Raw genomic sequence first — 18,876 nt, 5'->3', positions numbered from 1 at the left:
TCTAGTTGCTATTGGGCTATGAAGCCTTTTGGCTTAAATTGGGCTTTGAGTACTAATGGGTTTGATAACAATAAAATGAACTGAGCTTGGGCTCAGTTAGTCTTTGAAGTGTAAATGGGCTTTGGCCTTAAACTTAGGCTTGGGCTCAGTGGGATTGAGCTAACAGTGGACTGTGGTCTTTTGATTAGACCTGGGCTTTGGTTTGTAAAGGGCCAATGGTTAAAAACCCAGGCTTTGGACTTATGGGCTTCTGAGGCTTTTGGGCTCAATGCAGCAGCAGCAGCAGTGGAAGGAAAAGGCAACAGGAGAGTTGCAGGGCAGATGGGTTGCAGCAGCAGCTGCACAAGCAGTGCACAGCAGCACAAGGCCAAGAAGACAGCAGCACAAGCAAGGAAGAAAAGCAATGCAGCAGTGCAAGGCAAGTGAGAAAGAAAAGATGGCAGTGCAATGCAGCAAGGCAAGTGCAAGAGAGGCAACAACAAAACAAGTCAATAAAGCAAAGGCAATGCAGTAAATAAAACAAGACAATGACTAACAGCAAAGAACTAAACAACAACAATAGAAATGAACCAAGGCCTAAGCCAAGGGCAGGGGAGATGGTGAAACTGAAATGGTGACAATGCAAGGCCAAGGGAAGAATACAGGCATACAAATAGAATGGGAAGAGAATTAGCTTGCTATGAGCACTAATTTCTCCCAATGCTCAATCAACACATTGCATCCTAAGCATACAAAAATGGAATGGCAAGATAATCAGCTTGCTATGAGCACTGATTTCTTCCATTACTCAATCAATTCAGTGCTTCAAAGGCTTCTAGCCTAGCATTCCATCAAACTAACATTACATGACAGTGAATTAATCCTAACAGTGAGCATTTAAACTAACATTAACAGTGAACTAACATGGAATTAAACCTAAACAGGATACTAACAGGGTTATGCACATTTAACAGGAACATTAACAGGATATGAAAACAACATTTAACATTAACAGGAACATCACACATTGAACCAAAATTAACAGTACAAGAACCCTAAAAATTAACAGTGCAATTAAAATTGGAATTATATTAACCTAACCCAAATTGGGTGGAAACTTGGCTAGTCCAAGAACACCCCTAACAGTAGCAACAACATCCATATTTATAGTTTACAACAAACCCTAAATTTTCGAAACCCTAAATTGAAATTAGGGTTTTCTCAAATTCCCAAAATTACTCACTGATTTCGTTGTCCCCTCTGCGATTAAGCTCATACCCATGCTTTATCTTCTTCTTCTGCTCCTGTCTCTTCAAGTTTTGTCCCCTCTTTCGATTGTGTAACCCTAGCTTCTCACTGTTCTAGCTTGTAGCACCTAGTTTGATGCTAAAAACGAGACAAGGGAGAAACTTGGGATGGGGTGGTGATGTACGGTGTGGTGTGGTGTGGTGGCTGTTGCGACAAGGAAGAGAGGCAGGAGCTCGAGTTGCAGAGCTCTGCAACTGTCGGGTGAAGGAGAAGGAAAAGAAAGAGAAGGAGAGAAATGGAATGGGTAGTTCTCGATGGGTTTTTTAGGGTATGGGATGTTCTGGTGTGAGTCGGGTTCATCAAGAGATGATGTTTCACGAGCTGGGCCATCGGATCATTAAGTTCAGATGGAATCGAACGGCTTTAAGGAAGGGGATGGAAACGACCGTAGGATATTTTTGGTACAACTAAATAGACGGATCCAGATGGGGTTAGGTGCTGTAGTGTAAGGCGGAGATATCAAACTTTGATGAACAGCAAGGGAGCGACCGTTGGATTCAACTACCATCTAATCTGAAGGCTTGGAATTTCAGCGTTGTGGTGCTTGGCAGAGACTTCAGATTTTGATGCTCTATGAAGGAGCGACCATCGGATGCTTCTGAGAACTGATCTGATGGCTGAGAACGGAGGCGTTTTTGTGTGTAGAAAATGAGGTTGTGCGCACCATTCTTCGCGGCTTCCTTGCGTGATTTCTCCCGGCTTTTCACTACTTTTCTGCTCTTTTCCGCTCCGGAAGTCATCCAGATTTTATTTATTACCTAAAAATGCAAAATTAAGTAAGAAAAATATTTATTCTTGAAAACAATGAAAATACAGAATATGGGATAAAATGTAGAATTAATGATCAAAAGATGAGTTAAATGCCAACAAAAAGGGATAAATATATACAATATTTGGCACTCATCAGACACCTTGTGGTTGTTATCTTCTTGACAGTCTTTGTCTATATTAGATCATGCAAGGTATGTCTTGAATAAGTTGATATCGAAAATATTGTGGTGTATGGTGCCATCATCATTTCAATTGGTATCATAACATGCAAACACGAAAATATGTAACAATATGTGTTCGGTGTGATCCAACTTATAAGACCGTGGGTCAAAAAAAAGGTAAAGGAAGACTTAGAAAAGACTCAGTTAACATACCTTAAGATTTTGAAAATTATCTATCTGAACAAGCTATTGATAATCCGTCAAGTACTTCTTCCTAGTATAAGTCTAAGTCAAATACAAAGTCTCTCCCTAAAAAACTCGAGTGAGTCTTTTTCTCACGACAAAGGAAGGGTATACCCAAATTTAAGGTTACAAATGCTTATATAGAATCTATTTTGGGTCCGGTTCAAATTAATGAACATGGAGAACCTTCATATCCTACCACATTGAAGCACGTGGAAAATATGGATTCAGCACCCTGTTCTTATACAAAAGACATGACTAGTTTGCAGAATTTTCTCAACAAAGTCAATTTGTTTTCAAAACCAGAGAAATCCATCGATTGTCTGGAAGATGTCTTAAAACTTGTTGTTCAGTAGCACGTTAGAATTTGTGAAATGACGCGAGAAACACTCCCTCCCTCGGTATGTATATTTATCGTGAGTATTTTATTTGGGAATAGAGTTCTAGGTGTGTTACCCGAATTTACGAGCACCATAGTATTGGCTAGTTCTATATCTTCATCTGCCGCATCATCAAGTTGTCACAATATCCGAACATGCTTTTCTTGTTGTGATTTGAACCAGACCTTATGAATTGGCATCTCTTCATCGGAATAACTCATTATTTATGCAGTTTAAAGTAAGTAAATTGAAGATACAGGTAAAAAATATAGGTAAAAAATTAAAAAAAAATTATGTAAAAATAAGCGTGAGTAAACTGATGAAGTACGAGGACATATGTAAAGGACTAAAGTACGGGAAATAGCCGTTAGACAATAACCGCTAATGACAGAATCCCAATCGAATGGTATAAACAACAACAATAATAATGCAGATCCTATCGCTGACGTTATCCACCAAACCTATGGATAACATTTCTATGAAACTGCACCGTTTTTTCATAATGGCTCGGCTGGTTGGCTGGTTTGTCGTATGATTTCCACAATGGCTCGGCTTGTTTGCCATATGAATCAGCCCCATAATCTACAGATTGTTTTCTGTTCCTTAAAGAATATTTAGTAATCTTTTTTATGACAGGTCGTTTATGACTAAATCCTATGGGCTAGACTAAGCTGCTAGATTAGCAGAAAAATGTTGCACTTCAAAAAAGAAAGTGTGGTCTATTTGTTAACACTAGTTCTCTCTCCTAACATGTGCTCGCAGTTGAACTAGCAGCGAGATTGAAGCGCTGAATGATTCAACACTAAAAAAACAACCTTTTAGCTGAATGGTTCAACGTTGGGCGATTTATTTTTTGATCTGACGACTGAGATTTAAAGCGCTCAACAAAACAGCGCTGGGCTGACGTAGACTGCTAATTTAGCTGCTAGATTAGCACTCCCATAAGACTTAGAAGGTAGTCCTAGCTGATATGGACCGCTAATGGGACTAAGCCATATGGGAAAATCCTAAATTTCATTTTGCAATTTCTATTTGCCATCTGTCATTGTTGTTAGGCAAAGGGTATTTCCGCCATTCTGAGAAGACTTAGGAAAGAAAAGAAAAATCCTTTCCTGTTATGTCGGGGGGAAGAGGAAGGATCGGCATTGTTTGCTTTTGAGACCTTCTCATAAATGTGACAGGAAATACTCTCAACAAAGTTAAAAGGAGAAAACAACAGTGAACAAGAAACAAACCCATCCATCATCACAATGCCTTCTTCTTCTTCTTTTCTCTTCCTGTGAAATAAACCCTAGAAAACAGAGATTCATTGAGAGAAAAAAACAAACTTAGTGGGTATTCACTTGAACAAAAACAAATTTAAACATGTCTTTGGGTTATGCAGAAAAGCTCTCTTACAAAGAAGATATTGGAACTGTTGGAATGACTGAAATTTTTGATTCACCACAAACTTTGCAAGAAAAAGTGGGTTTGTTTATTCATTTATTTATTTTCTTTATGTTTCTTATAATGGGTTTATTTTGCATTTTTAATCTAGTTCAAAATTTGTAGTAAATTTTGTGATGTTTTAAGCTGATAAGTGATAAGAAGAAACCTTTAAGTACTAGGTATAGTATCTCAGTACTGTTTATCTGATCTCAATTTTTTTTTCTTTAATGGGTTTTTATTTGATTGGAACGGCAGAATGAAAAGTACTACTTTTGTGAAAATTTTAGTATAACTTAGTTGCTCATGGCTTAATATATGATGTTTAAAATTTCGTTGTGTGGGTTGAGATCGGAGTGTTAAAGGAAAGAATAGAGATGATGTAGTGGAAGAAAAACATGGTTTTTTGAATGGGAACTAAACATGCAAAGCGTTTTGATATCTGAGATGATTTTGTTTTGAATCTGTGATCTTAGTATTTAACATGAAGTTTCCCAATGTAAAAACTTGCAAGACCTTTTGTACATATTTTCTAACTCCGGATTTGTGTGATGGTTCATTTTCCAGATTGAAGAGCTAGCTACGATTATAAAACATGTAAGTACATCAGAAATTTCAGTTGTTATCTTATGGTTTAGTGAAGTTAAGAGAATAATATCTGGATTTGATACTTAAAAACATCAAACTGTCTTTGTATTTGCCTGCAGAGTAAGCATCTAGTTGCATTTACGGGCGCAGGAATATCAACGTCCTGTGGTATACCTGATTTTCGAGGGCCCAAGGGAGTTTGGACACTTCAGGTGATACATAAGCTTATGAAATAATTTTCCAAGCTACTTATAAGCTTCTACCTGTTAAGCCATATATATATACATACATGATGTACTTCTCGCTCTGCATTAAGATTAACTGTTTGGGTGATTCTCCTGCTATCAGAGGGACTTGGGGCATCGTTTGCTATGATTTTTTTTTATTGCGCCTCCGAATTTGCTCTACAACCTGGGAATTTTAGTGTCTATAGATGTTTGATTGTTCATTCTTTTTGAATTGCAGCGTGATGGCAAAAGTATCCCTGAAGCGTCCTTACCATTTGATCGGGCAACACCAAGTTTTACCCACATGGCTTTGGTTGAGCTCGAGAAAGCTGGAATTTTGAAGTTTCTTATTAGCCAGGTGTTGCCACAATATCTTATCTATGTTGTTTCTTCTTTAGCAATTCCATAGAGTTATTGCATATAAGGACCTGGTGGATTAATTGCATTTAAAACAATTAACCAGTAACATTTGTTATGTAGTTCAGGGCTTCCTTTCTCCACCGACGAATTTTCCTGAATTTTGCATGTTCAGCTTCTCAAGTTTCTAATTTTTTTTGGTAACACTTACTCTTGTCAGAATGTGGATAGCCTCCATCTCAGATCCGGAATACCTAGGGACAAACTTTCTGAATTGCATGGGAATTCCTTTAGGGAGCTTTGCCCTTCTTGTGGAGTGGAGTAAGTATTGATGTTTTACTGGAGCTTCTATCTTATTAATTTCGGAAGCGGCATAATCCTGATCAGAAGTGTGTGTTTTAGATATACCTGCCTCATATTCTAAAAATATGATTCTTTTAAATGATCAAGGTATGTGAGGGATTTTGAGGTGGAGACCATCGGAATGAAGGAGACGCCGCGACGTTGTTCCGATGAAAATTGTAAAGCAAGACTCAAGGACACAGTACTTGATTGGGATGTAGGTCATTTTTTTTTTATTCTCTAATGAAAATTAAAATCTTCCCTACTTGCAGACTGTCAAGCAATTTGTTTTTCCTGATGAGGTCTCTCAGAAGTTGTCAATGTTCTGGAAAGAATCACAAATCGAAATTCTATTCTTTTCATAGTTATGCTTGTGATGTTTGTTTGGTAGGATGCTTTACCTCCCAAGGAAGTGAATCCAGCGGATAAGCACTGCAGGATGGCTGATGTTGTTTTATGTTTAGGAACCAGGTAACTGCAGAATCTAAACATCATAAGTAACTGCTTATATATGAGATCTTGGTATTTGGATTGTTAAATTGTGTGCAAGTATGCATAGGTGATGATAAGTTCTGGATTTACATGTATGCAGTTTGCAAGTAACTCCTGCATGCAATTTGCCGCTAAGATGTATTCGTGGTGGAGGAAAGGTTGTAATTGTGAATCTTCAGGTACTTCCGATTATCATAGTTTATATCCTCATTTAAAAATTGATTCTTTCTATTTTTCGTGATCAAATACAATCCTGACTGTAAATACTGCAGCCCACTCCGAAGGACAAGAAAGCAGGTTTGGTCATTCATGGGCTTGTTGATAAGGTACATCCTCCCTAACATTCTGCATTAAATTGTCTAAAGAAATATCATATCTACGCACGGGTTTTGTATATTTTATATTTACTATTTTTATTGAACTATTTGGCGACCATCTCAAATTGACCCCTTTTGTAAACTTTTTTTTTTTAATAGTTATGCCCACTTGCTCAAGGTATTCATTCATCATTAACTTAATATCGAAAAAGTGCAGGTTTTAGCAGGTGTTATGCAGTTGCTGAATATGCGAATTCCTCCATATGTCCGGGTTGACTTTTTGCAGATTTGTTTTAAGCGACTGATCTCTAAAGACAATGGTAAGTACGTCCAGCTTTGTACTTTTCTTATCTAATGCGTATATGGATATGCACACCGAGGTTTATACATATGTACTGGATGTAAAATGTTGGTTCATCTGTTCATGACTGTCTCTACTTTATTGTAGGATCCTCTTAATTTACCATTTAATTTGCTTTGCAGATCAAAGATATGTGAGATGGGCTCTAAGTGTAGGTAGTGTGCATGGATCAAGAGCGCCATTACCTTTCGTGAGATTAGTTGAGGTAAGTCCCATTAAGCTGCTCTCAAGTTAGAGTTCTAGTTTTTAATGGGAATATGTTCTTTTGTAAAAATGGCTTCTTGTCTATGATAGTATTTTGCCTTTGTGGAGTTCTCTCAAAAGGCGGACTGCTACTTGAAGTGCTATTTTTTACACACAAATGTGAAAGAATTTGCCATTTATTTGTGGGTTAGCTTCGCAGCAAATGTTTTTTTTTTTTTTTTGGTTTAATTCTGATCCGTGTCTTAAGAGCAAGATCAGGTTATCTAATGTATCAGTTCTTACTTCTTATTTCCTTGTTAGCACCATCTATGTTGAACTGAAGCTAATCCTTCTACATCTGCGAACTAGGTTCTTTTTCCAGAAAACCCACTACTGAAGGGTGCCATTTTAACTAAGCCGCCATTTCACCTAACAAGGTACATACATCGTGCATAAGAAATTTATATACAATATCTATATATGTACTGATATTGGATTTGATTCTGGCATCTCTATGTGTTTCACCATTTTGCTTTCCTAAATTGTGGTTGAATTTGATCTGATGCTGAGATCCTAGTCTTCCTTGCCGCGTTTTTTTTTTCTTTTTTTAAGTTGATGGTTTAGCCATGTCAATTTTAGGGTCACATTGAATAATTTATTTTTGCCGGTGGTCTAGAAGATCATTTGTACTTGATCCTTAGATTTGCTGGCTTTGTCCACTTCAAATTTGTGCCTAGGTACGATACTGTTGCAGATGTCGTATTGATTTTTTTACTTTCTGATGCTCTTATTACAGGCAGATGTTGTCAAGACCGCTTAAGATGTTGGTGAAGCTGAATTTTGGTGACGGGTGTAGGTGTTCTTGCACTAGCATTGATTTCCCACTCAACTTTGAGGTAAAAAGATTGAGCTTATGTAGCTGTTATTTTTGTGTTTTTACTTGCTTCATAATTATTTGTGTGCTAGTTTATGTAGTGTGTTAATTATACCTTGAAGTCAGAATTTTGAGAGCAAAGTCCTTCCCAAGTATATAATGTGAAATTTGCAGGCTCTAAAGGGCAGCATCGACAATGACACAGATGGTGTGGTACAGAAGCTTAGAGATAGTGCACTTCAAGATCCTAGTTGTGGGCAGTGTGAAATTGTTGAGAGAAAGAGCCTTTTGTCTACAAGAAGCGAGATCACAACCTATGCCATTGTCACCAACGTTGTTAGACACAGGTGTAGTCCTGTTGTAATCCCATCCAAAGAGAATGGCTTCGTCCGTCAGACATATCAAAATATTGTGAAAAGGCTCAACGAGAGAACAGATGGAAATGAAGCATCTCCAAAGCGATTGAAGTGATTTTTTAATATATCTTCCCCCAACTTATTAGTGGTAGGAAGTTCTTTGTTAGGTCGTCTATTAAGCTAATCACAAAGAGGGTATTTTGTATTTTTGTACAGTGGTTACAGTCATATAACTTAAGGCCCAAGCGTATATGCAAGTGACCAAGTGAATTTTGTATGCTACTGCACTTGGTCTTCCCAACTGTGAATATAGTAAGAAGGGGAAGGCGGGGGTAGCGATGCTCAGAAAGTTAACAGGTGTTGCCCTAACAACTTAATCATGAAATCTTTAAACATCTCATATAGTATAGTTGAAACTTGAATGGGCACATTTCAATGATATAGGTTTTTGCGCCTCTGTTTCTTTTTTTGTTGTTTGTCAGTCTTTTGGTTTTATAACCAAAATCTGCGGCAGATGCAATTAGGCACCATTTAGTAGATGCTGACCGTTCCACCATCAATGTGTAGCGGAAGCAAGTTATTCAAAAAACCCAATGGTGGCAATGGTCATGAAGAGCTTGTCATGTCTTTACCTGCTGAAAAGGGTCACTAAGTTTTCACTACGACTACTCATGTCCGCAGGACAGTCTGAAAGCATATGCTGAAATGTGCAGCACAGTGGTGGGTCAACGCCTGGCGTAATGAAATTTCATTGGAGCTTTCCTGCTAAAAACAAACACAAAGACGGACTCGTTCAAAGGTTTCAGAAGTCAACGAATGCACTAGGAAGTGAATTATGAGGATTCAGAAGTCAAACAAATGGACTAGCTCATTGGAATCATGTCTAGTCTATGCAACTTCATCTCTCTATCTCTATGAACTAAAAAGAGTCTTATTTCCTCCAAAAACATCATAACATGGCAGATGGTGCTGTAAATTTCTTGCTTGATAAACTAACCACTCTAATATTCCAAAAGCATCACTTTTAGGAGATGTAAAAGATGAAGTAGAGGATATTAAGAAGAGTTCGAGAGTATGAGAGCTTTTCTGAAGGATGCAGACAGAAGAAAAGAGAGTAATGATGGAGTTGGCAGTTGGGTGAGACAAGTAAGTGAGGTAGCACACGACGTCGAGGATATTATTGATGAATTCCTGCATCATGAGGATAAATGGAGACGACGAGGTACTGGGATCAATGGAATTATACATCATACACTTAACCTTCCTAAGATTGTAATCACTCGTCATCGAATTGCTTCGAAGTTACAGAACATTAAGTCTAAAGTTCATGAAATATCAGAGAGAAGCAAGCGGTATGGTTTTGATAAGATAGACGACAGAAAAATCCCAAATGAGGTCAATGGACGGCAAAGTCCCGGTGACACGGCTATGTTTGTCGAGGAAGATGAGATTGTGGGTATGGATGAAAACAAAAAGAAGCTGCTCTTGTGGTTGTCAGGGGATGAACCACGGCGAACAATCATCTCAATTGTTGGAATGGGTGGTCTTGGAAAGACAACTCTTGCTCAGGGCCGGCCCTGAAATGAAGTGGCCAAAGTACAACTTTGGGCAACATATTTGGGCATCATTTTTTATTCTTTTTGCCTGAACCTTTTTAAGGGTGTATCGGGTCATCATTTATAGATAATTGAGAATCTGTATAATTCCGTGGTATTCACATTAGAATCATATAGTTTTATATAAGATGGTAGATGGTGGTCTTACATGTATCAAAATGCACTCATTGTGGGATGGAGTATAGCTTTATAAGAGGAACATGTCATCAAAAAATTGACTTATTCATTGCAGGTTGGATTTTGTATGAAGAATGACGCTCAAATGTCAAGATTATGTCATTATAACCATGTCATCGAATCCTTCCTCTTTATACAAATCCGACAAAACCCGAGGTATTCAAATTAGATATTTCAATGTTGCTAAAAAAATCTTTGGTATTCAATTTATTATATGTCTTCATGAACCAAGACTTTTATGAATTTTTCTGATCAAATTATGGAACAAAATATCTTTTTTTTCCTCTCCAAATATCTAGCTATGGGAAGAGAATTTTATGGATTCTTAAAATAATATTTCTATCACGAACATAACACTCGAGATAACCTATCCATCGAGAATGATATCAGTTTCTCTCATTCAGTGAGACAACTACAAATAAACTTCAGTCTTACCACTTTGTCAATACTCCATACTATTTTAATAGTTCAAGTCATATCAGTTTTCATTGGTAAATCATCAAAACAAATTTTTCTTTTTCAATTTTCCCGTTTTTATAATAAAGGTCAATCAAAAAAGTACCAACATATCCATCTTAATCAAAACTCACTTTGATAGCAAACCCGTGAATTTGGTAACTTGTTTTACCTCTTTCAATTATGTGCAAGCTAGAGATACAATTGATTAGAAGACCATGACAATAAATTTCAATCAGACATTTTATTAAACACTAACCATATTTCATATATACAACCTGATTTTGAACTTTTTTATTCCATACAAATCTCTAAAAGATTCCACTTTAATCCATGTTAGTTTAACATAAGTCCATGAATATACAATGAAATCTTATAAATCCATATATTTCGTGTAAAACAAGAATCCACTCTTATCCTTAAAACTCTTGATCGAATTCACCTATGCTATAGTTTGTTGGTATTCCTGGTAATATCTGAACTACTGACAGGGGTAGTAAAAAGAAATCAGACATGGTGATCCCATATCTCTAATACTGTTTATTTTGGTTGCTGAAGTATTATCAATTATGTTTAAAAAGGCTGCTGAAGATGGTTTGATTACAGGCTTTAAAGTTGCCCATCAATGTACTCTCATAAGTAATTTGCTGATGATTTATTGGTATTTTTGAATGATGATGAGCAACAAGTGCATAATCTGAAGAATATCCTTATGGGTTTTGAAATTGTTTCTGGCTTGAAAGTGGACTTCGGGAAGAGCACTATAGTAGGTTTGGGGCAGTTACATAATGGTGAAGCTTGTGCTGAGATTTTTGGTTGTATAATTTCTCTTTACCTATAAATTATTTAGGTATTCCTCTGGGTAATAAGTCAAAATGCAAGTCTGTCTGGAATGTTATTGTGCAAAGATTTCAGCAGAAATTAGATTCTTGGAAAATAACTTATTTATCAAAAGGACATAGGTTGATTATGATGCAAAGTGTTCTTGCAAGCCTTCCAATATACTATCTATCAATGTTTTAGATGCCTACTTCAATTTTGAAAGATTTGGAAAAAATTATGAGAAACTTTTTATGGGGGTCTTCTAATACTGTCAAGAAAAGGAGGGTGGTTCATGGTCTAAAATGTCATTAGCAAAACGCAATGGGGGTGTTGGTATCAAAAAGTTGCAGTTGGTAAATAAAGCTTTACACTCCAAATGGATATGGAGGTATGGGTCCGAAGAAAAAGCTTTATGGAGAAGAAATATTAATCAGAAGTTTGGAGGAGATACTAATGCCATTTTCCCTAGCCATTATAATAGAGTTGTGCGTTATAGCTTATGGCCTGGAATTTTGGAAAGTAAAGAATTTTTTAGGAGTGGATGTCAGTTAACTTTGGGCAACGGAGAAAGTATTTTGTTCTGGGAGGATACATGGATAGGTGATCGACCATTGAAACAAGTTTCTTCTACTCTTTTTAAACTTTCTAAGAAGAAGACAACTGTGGTGAAGGATTTGATCTCTTCGGATGGTGCATGGGATTTTCATTTTTCAAAGAATTTGAATGAGCATGAGTTATTGGAGGTGATTCAGTTACTCAATATTATTGGTGACCCTACTTCTATTCTATCTGTTCAAGAGGATAGGAGAAGCTGGAGATACGATAATATTTTTTCTGTTGCTACCACTTATGAAGCAGTGGAAATTGAAGGATTATTGTCTTTCCCTGATAAACAATTATGGAATGCTAAAGTTCCATTAAATGTGTCTTTCCTGGTATGGATTTTGTGTTATAATGGAGAACCCACTCTAGATTATCTCTATAAGGCAGGTACGGTTCATGACTCTGATTGTCTTCTTTGTATTAATAGTATTGAGACGATTGAGCATTTATTACACTGTAAAACTGCTTTCGAGGAATGGTCTTACTTGTTAAACAACTTCAGTGTTAATTGGTATTTTGCAAGCAATGTTAGAAGAACAATATGGGAATGGGGTGCCAAGAAAGTAAGAACAAAATTAAAAAAATCTGGCCACTATTGTCTTTTGATATTTGGTGTACTTTGTGGAAGGAGAGGAATAATAGGCTGTATAATAATTTCTCAAGAAGCATTAAGCAACTAATTGTAGCTGTAACATGCTTGGTTTACAATTGGGGTTCAAATTCAGGATTAATTTCGGGTTTTAGTTTCTCAACTTTGATTTGTAATTGGGACACAGTAGTGCATTAGTCCGTGTAATTTTGTTTTCGTTTATTTGTCACATTTTCTGTGACTTGGAACTTTTTATAAAATTTGTCCTTTATTATCAAAAAAGAAAAGAAAGGGGTGGTAAAAAAAAATTTGTTTTATAAAATCTATCTAGATAAAGAAATCATATTTACTCTTTGCTACCCATTTGTTTTTGTTTTTTACCTTTTGTCTTCTTTTTTTTTCTAGATCGGAAAATAAAAAAGGAGAAAAAAAGAATTAGGGAATTAATATTCCTTTAAAACAGTACAAGGTAACTCATTAGTACTTTTAACAGATTATCAATTCACTAATCATCCTATCTTGTTAATCGATTTTTTATTTTTTATTTTTTTTGTTATTATAGTTATTATATGGAGGATCATTTTATTTTATTTTGACTTGGTAACACTACATTCAGTTTTATATTTTTGTAAGAATTTAAAGTTCCATGTGGAAAAACAATGTGTTTAAAATAAAGGACACAATAGCTTTAAAATATAGGGACACGTAATTCATTTTCGTGTTTTTGTCAAATTATAGACATGTCTTTCACAAGAATCAACAATAATTTTCAAGCATTGGGTTTAAAATGAAGAGGCACAACTTATACAGCAAAGTGCTAAGTAACGGGTTTAAAATAAATGGACACACCTGATGTAGCAAAATATAATGAGTTTAAAATGAAGGAACTCAACTTATATCACAGTTTTCCATATTTTTCAAGAAAAATCACATCTATTTATTATGTGTTTATCACAATAAATATATTTTTATAATTAAGTTAGTATTATTGCATTGCATATAGTAAACATTTTGTGGTAATCCAAAAAGTCTTATTATTTTATAAAGTTTTACATCGATATGTTCCCTCTTATTTAATATATTTTTTGACTTCATCTTTTTTTTCTAATTAAATTTTAATCAAGATATAATATAATAAAGAGTTGCTTAGTTGTGTTAAGAAGAAGGCCTAAAAAATATCTAGTTTCTCTTATTATTCTGTATATAGCCTTATATAGGGGCAACATCCCGAAGACTAATTACGGGGCATCAATTTTGTAGGACCGGCCCTGCTCTTGCTACTGAAGTCTACAATGACGCAATGATGAAGCAAACATTTGATTGTTGGGCATGGATTTCTATTTCTCCAAATTTTAGAACCGAGGACTTGTTGCTAAGCTTGATTAAAGAATTCATGGACAGGGAGCAAGTTGCAGTTACGAGGAATTTAGGCTCAATGAATCATAAACAGCTTGGCGATGCTCTTTTTAGCTACTTGAGTGACAAAAGATATATGATTGTCTTAGATGATGTGTGGAATATCGATCTCTGGAGTATACTTCGATGTGCATTTCCGAATAATGGATGTGTTGGTAGGATAATCCTCACAATAGAGATAAACTAGTAGCTTCTTGTATTGTACTGGAGTCGAGTTCATCGCCTTGAACCACTTCTCGAAGACGATGTTTGGTCACTCTTTTGTAAAAGGTCATTCTGGAGAATCCACGACCGCACATGTTCTCCAGAGCTGAAAGAAATTGCTCTTGTGATCCTAAAGAAATGTGAAGGATTACCACTTGCTATTGTGGCTATAGGGGGACTAATGTCATGGAGAGACCAGACATTCATCGAGTGAAAGAAGGTTTATAATGGTCTTGATTGGCACATAAGTAACAATGAGATGATCTTAAATGTTAAGGCCATCTTGTTGTTAGGTTTCAGAGTTTTAGCATACTACCTTAAGCATTGTTTCTTGTATTGCAGCATTTTCCAAGACGGATATCGAATTAAACGAAAAAACTAATCAGGTTATGGGTAGCTGAAGGCTTCATTGAAGAAAGGAAAGGAATGACAATGAAGGAAGTTGCATAAGAATACCTTAGGGAACTTATATTTCGAAGCATGATTCACATTACAGAAACCAACGATGCTGGGAGAGTCAAGACATGACTGCATGACTTCATGCGTGAATTGGCGTTAACAACATCGGAAAAACAGAATTTCTGCACACATTTGGGTGCTGCAGACTCGAGGATGGAGGGTAGAGTTCGTCGCTTATCAATATATATAGTGGCAGAAATATTCAGCTGTGCAAGAGTATGTCAAACTATCTTCGCTCATTCTTTTTCTTCGAAACTGAAATGTTCCCATTTTCTTCTTTGCATCATAATCTATCACACTTCAAATTGCTAAAAGTCTTAGACCTGCAAGGTGTGTCAGTTGAAACCTTGCCTGGTAGATTGTTTAGCATAGTCGATTTACGGTATTTGAACTTGAGAGATACTAAGTTAAGGAAGATACCTAAATCGATAGGAAGTTTACGAAACATTCAAACCTTGGATATCAGGAATACCAATGTTCAAAGGATACCAAATGAACTAACAAATCTATCAAATTTACGTCATCTATACATGTATTGTTACAAAAATGATAGCGCCAAAGATTTCAATTTTCTTTGTACAATGCCTAGGTCTCAGGCAAAGATATGTGTTTTAAATGTATCCATCGACTCACACATGTCGTAATTGTCTGAGAAGAATCGAACCGATCGATCCAGGTCTAAATGTTTTGAGGAGTTGGTTAATAGACATGTCCTTATCCTCGAATCTTTTAATATTGTGTATGTAAGTCATACAACCCTTTGGGACAAACATAGTTAATCGTTAGAGCAAATTTTATGGGCAGTAGAACATTACTTCGTTCACTACTTAAAAAAAATATCATCAAAGGTCATTCACCAAACTTGTAACAAAACTAAAAACACTTAAAATTACTTGAAAATCAATCAGATTAATCTTGCAAAATCTGTTAGCATTAGAATTTAATTTTTCTCTTTGATATAAATTGTTGGTTCCCAATTTACGTAGATTTGTGTTTATTCATTTTCCTAAAATTTATAATAATATTTAATTCTTGATCAATTTATTTTCTTGTCTCTTTACCTATTATTATGAACCATTTTTCAAGCATGCATAATTACACGAAGTTGGAGAGAAATGACAAAAACAGAAATCATGACAAAAAAGGGGGAATAAAGAGATATGTGAGAAACTGAATCGATTACAGTTAATTCACGCTTAGCCTTGCATAATCCCATGAAGTAGGGGAGAAATAATGACAGAAATAGAAACCATGAAAAAAAAGGGGAATAAAGAGAGATGTGAGAAACTGAACCGATTACAATTAATTCGCGTGTATCCTTGTGTTTGGTCAATTTTTTTATATGTTTCATTTTTCTTACTTCCCTCTATCAGACAAATCTTAAAATCACAACATCTTCTTTTTTTAGAAAAATCTGGCCTTTAAAAATTGTTTTAATTTTAAAAAATAATAAAAAAAAAGTAATTTGAAAACTAAAATCAAATTAAAACAAAACAAAGAAAAATTAACCAAGAGTTACTATATATTTACGTATCCTAGAACACCTTTTCTCACTCTACTACCACTAATTCTTCCACCACCACATTATCGCCACCACTCCACCAGTCTCACCAATACTCACCACCATTATCCCAACCGTCGATCTAGCACCACCACTGACCATCACAACCACCATTAGTGCTTAATTTACCTATTTTAGGACCCATTTTCTCACCCTACTACCACTACTTATTCCACCACCACATTATCATCACCACCCCACCAGTCTCACCAATACCCACCACCATTATCCCCACCACTGCCACCATCACAACCACCATTAATGCTTACTGGTATGGTTAATATCAAATAAATTTATTATGTATCAACAAAAATATATTCATTTGATTAATTAAAAAAACATTTATTATGAAATATCAATTGAATATTTGTTATTAAATTTTAATTAAACGTGATCATTTATAACGGTAGATTTATGTTCTGCAAGTATGAATTTGATCGTTTTTTATCTAGGCTAACTTATCCAAACTTGTTTTGTATTCTGGAAATGTAATCAATTTTATTTTAATACTAAAACCTGTGATTTATTCGATCGGGTACTATAAATAGTTGGGATCCCATTTGGGTGTCCAGCGGTCATGATCATATTGTCTTATATGATTTAGTATCCTCCTCAAAATATTTGTGTTTTGTTCTTACCAGTTGTCCTAAAAACAACCAACAACATATATCACAATAAAATGTTTCCCATTTCGTAAAGACACAAAACTATTATTGTCCACTAATATTCACTAACATCCACCACCGTACGTAAAAACCAGCCACGCCTACTATTTTTTCCACCACCAGTAATGTTACCACCTACACCACTCACAAATACTCGCCATTGTTTCTACCATCCACTGCTTCTTTCACTACCACCAATAAAAATTATTAATATAATTTTTAACCGAGGTTATTGTAGTACAGTGGTAAAGTCATTGGGTGATAATACCAGTTACATGAGTTTGAAACTCGCCAGCACCAAATTCTTTGCCGGTCAATATATATATATATATATATATAGTTTTTAATAAACTTATTTATTAATAAAAATGTGTATTTATTGGATTCATTAAATTGACATTTATCATGAAAAATTAATTAATCATTCATTATGATCAATTAATAGGACACTAATAAGTAAAGTATTTACAATGGTTAGTTGAAAAAATCACGGCCGTAGATTTATCTCTCCTAGACAAATCTCGGACGCTCTTTATCTAGCCTAACTTAGCCAAGATTTGTTTTGTATTCTAGAAAGCCTCCTCTAGGAATATGGAATTTACTTAGGAGGTTTCAAGTTACAAATGTGATGGTCCAAAATTATGTGCCTCCATTGAGAAGATGAGTTGCCTTCACTACTTGGGTGTAACGACAATTAACGAGGAGGAATTACTCCAGTTATAAGTTTTATCTCCTCCGACTCCTTTTCAGAAGCTCATTTTGATTGGTCACTTGCAGAGGTTACCTCCCTGGCTCAGCTCACTCATGAAATTAACACATCTGTATTTAGGTTGGTCACGATTCGGCCGAGATGATACTTTCATCTCTCCAAGTTCTGTATAATCTTGTGTTTCTTAAACTAAAGAAGTCATATGAAGGAGAGCTACTACAATTTCATGCAGGGTTCTTTGCTAAACTCAACAAACTGAGTTTATGTGAACTGACACGACTGAACAATGTAATCATAAATGAGAGAGCATTGCCATGTATTAGGTTTGTGCATCTCATTCGACGTGAATAATTGAAAGTTTTTCCCCTGGGGATTGAACATCTTACTACACTTGAGAAGTTACATTTACAAGAAATGCCAGTGGAATTTTTTCAAGAGCTGCAGAGTGACATAAGTGAAGATCGCGGGAATATCCGTCGCATATCTACTGTCAAGCATGTTTTTTCAACAGAATATAATTGCATTGTCGAGACGCTTTTGTACTAAATATATGTAACAGATTTATCAATTCAGCTCTTTTGTATTACAAGAGATATGGAGATACATAAAATTCATTCAAACTCAATAATTATTTTTTTTTCCTACCTAGTAGAAATCCATAGTGGCCGATTCAGAATAGAAATAACTAGTTTTGGGTCAAATATGTGAAGCAATTTCTGCAGTACTATATTTGCAGAGCAAGTACGATACCAAATGGCCCAGACATGCCAAGGAAGATTTTAACAACATTGTGTTAATGGTGATTATCAAGAACAGTTACTACACCCAGACTCATTACCAGAACTACAGACAAAGTAAATGACTGTATTTAAAGCTACTACAAAGTTTACTACAATTATTGTGACCGACATATACACGTGCAGTATACACATGAGTGACAGTCGGTTCCAGCCTGTTATCCTTCACCACTTCAGTCCTTAACCTGCACTGCAGAAGTCTTCTCTATATCTTGCTTTGTAACTTTGTCTTTAACCCCCCTCAAGCTCATGGGTAGAGAAGCAACCTCGAGCCTGGACTTGAGAGTAATAAACTGAGGACCATGCAATCCTTTTGTGAAAATATCAGCCAGCTGATCCAATGTATGAACATAGTAAACATCAAGAGATTTGTACTGAACAAGCTCTCTACTAAAGTGATAGTCCAGATGAACATGCTTCATTTTGGAATGCACAACT

At 35.7% G+C, this 18,876-nt stretch overlaps 1 protein-coding gene across 1 annotated transcript; it reads left to right on the top strand.

The window, feature by feature from the left end:
* Positions 1-3,974: 3,974 nt before the first annotated feature.
* Positions 3,975-8,830, top strand: LOC113288177 (NAD-dependent protein deacetylase SRT1-like). Its single transcript, XM_026537133.1, has 14 exons — positions 3,975-4,306; positions 4,835-4,864; positions 4,975-5,067; positions 5,321-5,440; positions 5,660-5,760; positions 5,890-5,998; positions 6,173-6,252; positions 6,374-6,452; positions 6,546-6,599; positions 6,808-6,910; positions 7,074-7,156; positions 7,504-7,571; positions 7,931-8,030; positions 8,183-8,830. The coding sequence occupies exons 1-14, from the start codon at positions 4,208-4,210 to the stop codon at positions 8,477-8,479; spliced, it is 1,416 nt and encodes a 471-aa protein (XP_026392918.1). The 5' UTR covers positions 3,975-4,207; the 3' UTR covers positions 8,480-8,830.
* The last annotated feature ends 10,046 nt before the right edge of the window (positions 8,831-18,876 follow it).

Source organism: Papaver somniferum, chromosome 6 (genome assembly GCF_003573695.1).
Source record: "Papaver somniferum cultivar HN1 chromosome 6, ASM357369v1, whole genome shotgun sequence".
Classification (NCBI taxonomy): domain Eukaryota; kingdom Viridiplantae; phylum Streptophyta; class Magnoliopsida; order Ranunculales; family Papaveraceae; genus Papaver; species Papaver somniferum.
Note: the sequence above shows the minus strand (reverse complement) of the source record. Positions and strands in the feature narration are given on the sequence as shown.

Coding starts and splice junctions, on each gene's coding strand:
- LOC113288177 (XM_026537133.1), top strand. CDS start 4,208: ATGTCTTTGGGTTATGCAGAAAAGCTCTCTTACAAAGAAGATATTGGA. Junction 4,307..4,834: donor CACAAACTTTGCAAGAAAAA/GTGGGTTTGTTT, acceptor TTCATTTTCCAG/ATTGAAGAGCTAGCTACGAT. Junction 6,253..6,373: donor GTTTTATGTTTAGGAACCAG/GTAACTGCAGAA, acceptor ACATGTATGCAG/TTTGCAAGTAACTCCTGCAT.